The following is a 6,000-nucleotide window of genomic DNA, read 5'->3' as shown; positions in this document are numbered from 1 at the left end:
TATCATTTGGAAAGAGAGGCTCAGTATATAGTTATCTAGATTCAGCTGGTATGTGACCTAATCTGTAGGGGACTGTCTTGACTGTTCATTAATATAGGACATTATATTATCTAGATTCAGCTGGTGTGTGACCTAATCTGTAGGGGACTGTCTTGACTGTTCATTAATATAGGACATTATATTATCTAGATTCAGCTGGTGTGTGACCTAATCTGTAGGGGACTGTCTTGACTGTTCATTAATATAGGACATTATATTATCTAGATTCAGCTGGTGTGTGACCTAATCTGTAGGGGACTGTCTTGACTGTTCATTAATATAGGACATTATATTATCTAGATTCAGCTGGTGTGTGACCTAATCTGTAGGGGACTGTCTTGACTGTTCATTAACATAGGACATTATATTATCTAGATTCAGCTGGTATGTGACCTAATCTGTAGGGGACTGTCTTGACTGTTCATTAATATAGGACATTATATTATCTAGATTCAGCTGGTGTGTGACCTAATCTGTAGGGGACTGTCTTGACTGTTCATTAATATAGGACATTATATTATCTAGATTCAGCTGGTGTGTGACCTAATCTGTAGGGGACTGTCTTGACTGTTCATTAATATAGGACATTGCAGCCCATTGTGGGTGACACTATTTTCTTGTCAGGAAATCTTGAACAGTGTTTAAGAAGAGAAATCAACTTACTAGACCTGGAGGGAGATGGGGGTTCCTTGGACTTCCCACAGGACAGGGAACCCTGATTGCTTTTCGGGCTGGGGGGAGACTTAATGGGGGGAGGGGGAGGGAAATGCGAGGCGGTGGCGGGGAAGAGACAGAAATCTTTAATAAATAAATAAATTAATAAAAAAAGAAGAGAAAGCTAACAAAGAGCAAGCAAGTGAATAAAAAATATCTACATGCATTTATTTCTCATTGCTCATAATTATGCATTTTATGTGACTAGTTACTTGAATTTGGCCTTGACTTTTCCTAAATGATAGGCTGTAACCTGAAATGGAATCCCCAGTAAGCCTTTTCCTCTCCAAATTGCTTTGGTCAAGTTATTTTATCACAGCAATTCAAATGAATGCAGACCAGTCAGTGGGCTGCTTATAGCATTTATACAGCCAAAACCTTTAAAATGCCCTACAGTTTTTAAAGCAAGCTAAATTATATAGTCTTTAATTTAATCATTACAGAAATATGGGTTGTTTCTCCTACACATCTCAAATTCATGGAATGAAACATGACTCTGTAAGAATATAGTCATAGCTACTGAGGTATGTAGCATTACTGTTGAAATTCAGTGCTATGAAAGTGAAAAATGTTTATATTGTTGGGAAGTTTTGTTTAAAAAAATTCAAGGTCTTTAAACAATTACCAGCTATAGGATTGAAAGTTAGTGACGGATGAAATGGTTGCCAAAAAGATTGGTCTTATAAAAAATAAGCATGAGAGAAAATATATGTCTGTTCATCTGTATGTCAGAATTTCCTAAGGTTTTTCCCTTTTTTTCTTTTGTGAGTTTTTCAAATAGCAATCTTAGCACACAATTTTGTGTTTTCTCAAAGCCTTGCTTCCTATAAAATAATGCTGTGGTAGTCATTGTTTTTGTGTACTTACTTACTAGATACAGTAGTTCATATAATCATTACCACTTTACAATGCTGATATTGTTCTTACTAGATACAGTAGTTCATATAATCATTACCACTTTACAATGCTGATATTGTTCTTACTAGATACAGTAGTTCATATAATCATTACCACTTTACAATGCTGATATTGTTCTTAGTACAGATGAGAAGAGAGGAAATTAGGGAAATTATAGCTAATGAGAGATGCTGTAGCTAATTACAGGTGTGATGAACTTTAATTCTATTGCAGCTTACGTAGAGGGTGTATTTATGATTTAAGCATTTATTTATATTGTTCTCAGCTAGTTCTGTATGTTTCCAGGCAAATAACACAGAGTACCTGCATCATAGCATATAAAGACAGGAGCTTAATGTGCAATAAAACGCAGAAAGGGTTGAGTCATCACCTCTCCCTAGGGGCTGGAGAGAAAACTCCCTTTCAAATGCACTCTTCTTCCTCACAACTCAATTTAGAAGAACAATAGTGCAGCATGCAAGTTTGAAAATCAATAAGCCACAGTTGTATTAAGAAATAGTTTATTAACAAAACAGTAAATTCCACTTGCTTAGCATTTCCAATAATGGATAAATTGGCCTTGCAACAGAAAAACAAAACAAAACAAATTCCTCAGATACCCAGTCACTCAAAGAAGTAGAAGGGCATGATTAAAGTGGCCTTCCTTGACATCTTAGGGACGTACCACCTCACACATTAGTGTAGTCATCGTTTCTTGTTCTTTTTAAAGGCAACACAGTACATGGATAAAAAAAGAAGCATACTCAATCAGAAAAATTACAATCGAGAGATGTAATCAGTTTATGCCAGGTAGTGCGGAATCCTCTGTGAGTTACCAATGACACGTGGACCCTGATATGTTTAATAGAAAGATACTTGGATTTTATTCAAGTCTGTTTCCTTAGAAGACTCATGATCCTATCCTGTCCTTCTCCATTCATGGGGGGAAAACCTGCTGGATTTTGTGTAAGTCAATAAAATTAAATATAGTTTCTATCAATGTGTGAAATTTTAACATTTATGATGGGAGGAAACACTGAAATCAATGACGAACAGCAAGCCTCCCAGACAGATGATTCGAAAACACTGCAATTCAATTTATTTTTCCATCATCTTTTAGGATCTTTTCAAATGAAACTAGTTTGAGTTAAATAGATACAATGGAAAAGCAATATTATATATATACTTTAAGCTGTAAATTAGTGATTTTATGTTCCTTTTTATTTCTCTGGCTTTCCCTGAGTAAGACTGGATGAGAGGGCAAGGGGAAAAGACTTGTGAGTTCTTTTAACCTGGCAAATTAAAAGTATATGAAGACACGAACAGAAGTAATGGATGATAAATTTTTGTTTTATGCCATCTGTTTTCCACGTGATGGAAAGCCTTCAAAACTTCTTACACAATTAGTTGGCAGCTGTAGTTCCTTGTAATTTGCTATGATATATACATATTTTTAAGGTACTGTTATGTCTGAAATCCAGGCCACTTCTTGGCATATTTTTCATTAACCAAGTATCACAAAAAGTGTTTTGCATTTTTTGCCTTGCTGCTTAAAGCTGATTATAATGGTATCCTTCTTATTTATGAAACGTAGTATCATTCTTTTAGGAGATGTTTATGTCATGTAACCAATTTTTGCAGAAGCATCACCCTGCAGCCTTGGAATTATTCTCTCACATTGATAATTTATTGCTATGAACATCATTGAAAGAATATGCAAAACAAGTGTATGACCAATACTTTACTACTACACAATGTATGTTAAACTAAAACTATATTTAATGGTAAAGATGTAAAACCATAAAAGTTAAAATTTAGTCAGTAATCAAAAGATATAGAATGATTTTAATAGGTAGTAATACAGAATCAAAAATTGAGAATACTTTTTTAGTTGAGAAAATGCTTACTTTCCATAAAGCTTAATCACGCACATCACATTCAGAGATTATACCAAATTTTATGGGAAACAAAGTTTTCCATTGCAGCAGTCAGAATTCACCGACGTTGCTTCCATAACCTGCCTGTAGAGTGATGCATATTTATGCAGCAGTGTGTGGTGATAGTCTATTTTCTATGACAGGGTTCCATTTTACTATGGTCTGAAAACTTGAGGCTTCCTAGAGTCAGGATCTCAGTGAAGCAAATCACTCATTTGTCATAATACCTTGGCACAACTGTCTTCTTCTGTACTACTCAGTTTGTCAGTATTTGTGTGTTTTGTTGTTCCATCATATCTGATGGCTGCATGGATGTATGTGTGTGTCTGTATGTCTGTGTATGTTGAACATATATAGAAATATGAGTATTTGGGGGAGAGAAAGGATTATATGATACGTAGGTATATATATTACCTTCTAATTCACACCTTTCATACAAATACTAAAACTTAATAATGCAACAGAATGAAGGCTATACATGTAAGAAAAGAAGTAGCTGAGTCTCTTTATATACATTCATACATACCTTTCTTAGAATAAACACTACACTGTAATTTTTGTTTAAAAAAGTAAGTAATTATGGCAATTTATAATGGTGGCAAAAAAAATTGGTCTGAAATAATTGTTGCTCTGATGTCATTAAAACTGCCTATACTTAGCAACACTTATAACATTGAATTTACCAAAAATGGCTGAAGAGCAGAGATATAGTTTGCATTTTCTATACAACAGGCTATAAAACGTCACTTATCACAGTCCAGAAAGCACACAGAGATGGGTTTTATATAAACATATGTAATAACATAGTAAGCGTGCATGAAAATTCCCAATGATTGCATCTATGCCCTCTCGTTTTGTTTAGTGTGAAAACGTGCCTTATATTTCCCATTTTTTTTTAAATAAGGCCTCCATACTTTTATTTTATATTCTCTCACAAACAGAAGGGGCTTTTTGAATGCCTTCCTACACAAGTCTTCAAAAAAGCCAGCACTTTGTCTCGAGTGCAGGTTCCAACCCCTGCTCCATCGCACCAGACGGCCAGCTCCTCATGATCTGCAGATGGTCCCATAAACGGACGTTCTCCTCTGGCACTCCGACCCACTGACTTCTCAGGAAAGCGCTAGCACTTTGGCTGAATCCAGGATCATAGGTAGCTTCTTTGTGTATGTGTGTTTTGTGTTGGTTTTGTGTTGTGCCTCGATGTAATACTCCTTTGCTATATGAATGCGTGCGGTTCTCACCGTCTTTTAGAATGTTCCAGCAACATAAAGACAGGCAGAGTAAATGAAAACACTGCGGATGTTAGGGAATTTATTGGCCCCTGTGTTTTTGTTTTTGTTGTTTGTTTTAGAATTTTTTCCTTCCTTTCTTCTCTCTCTCATTTTTTTTTTTTGTTTTTATTTTTTGAGAAACAAGAGCATGAGATACTTGTTTGCTTGTTCTTTTTTTTTAAAAAGAGTTTTCCCTCCTGAATGCATTCCCTGTCTTCTTTTGTATGTGCTTCGTAAAAAGGAAAGTAAATAAGTTTATATTATGTCTCAGATAAAATGAAGACTATTTCTATACAAGTGTCTTTTTCGAATCTTGGGATCAGACATAATACTCTTTATCCTTGTTTTTCTTGTTTTTATTGGCGCTTTTGGCGCTGCTGGGCTGTTTCTCCTTGACCACAGCCCCATTGGACTGTGCTGAGTTACTGATGTAGTTTCGACTCTCATCCACGTGGTATGACCCTTCATCCCGGTTTCTGTACTTGTACATGGCGTAGAGGAGGATGAGGATGCACAGGGCGGCCGCGGCGACGATCCCCACCACCATACCAGTGGTACTGCTGGACTCCCGGATCACCTCTGCGGAGCCTGGGTATGGTTCGCGACCACCCACTCGGGTGGGATTGGCTGTAGGAAACAGGATAAGAACAAAGTGATTATTGAGTTTCCTTGATGCCAGCAAACGTGTTAATTTAAGCACCTGATGCTTTGGGGAAAGTGTTACATCACTAAATAAGGCTTTCTCCTGCGAGTAAGTCCACTGTAATCTGGAGATTCAATCAGAGTTCAAAAGGAGATAGTTACTGCCATTAATCTTTCTATTGTTTTGGCAAATAAATTTTGCCAATGCCACAGCTCCAGCGAGATCTGCAGGATCACCTTCACATAAGGTGAGATACCATGAACTCAACATGTCCCACAGATTGAGAACAGTTCCCCTGTATGTTGGAGGAAGTCATCCTGAGAACAAAACAGATGGGGCTTTCAGATAGCTAGACAAGGGTTGTCTTCAGAATTCATCCCACCTTCTGATGTCCACAGTACCAAACAACAAAATAACCCAGATATTTTGACTGTGTGTTTCTTAAAATTTATTTTTAATTGCGCCTGTGTTTATCTGTGTGCGGGTAAGCACAAGTGAA

At 36.5% G+C, this 6,000-nt stretch overlaps 1 protein-coding gene across 50 annotated transcripts in view; it reads right to left on the bottom strand.

Moving 5' to 3' along the window:
- Positions 1 to 2,154: 2,154 nt before the first annotated feature.
- Positions 2,155 to 6,000, bottom strand: part of Nrxn1 (neurexin 1) — a 1,109,587-nt gene continuing 1,105,741 nt past the window's right edge. For 48 of the 50 annotated variants that reach the window (XM_075984298.1, XM_075984300.1, XM_075984304.1 and 45 more), the window contains one exon: positions 2,155 to 5,485. In XM_075984298.1, the coding sequence (XP_075840413.1) occupies positions 5,178 to 5,485 (308 nt within the window). In that variant the 3' untranslated portion in view covers positions 2,155 to 5,177. The remainder of the gene's footprint in view (positions 5,486 to 6,000) is intronic. The other 2 variants (XM_075984350.1, XM_075984351.1) reach the window with 1 other exon arrangement.

This window comes from Microtus pennsylvanicus, chromosome 8 (assembly GCF_037038515.1).
Source record: "Microtus pennsylvanicus isolate mMicPen1 chromosome 8, mMicPen1.hap1, whole genome shotgun sequence".
NCBI lineage: Eukaryota > Metazoa > Chordata > Mammalia > Rodentia > Cricetidae > Microtus > Microtus pennsylvanicus.
This window is presented reverse-complemented; position numbering and strand designations above follow the sequence as displayed.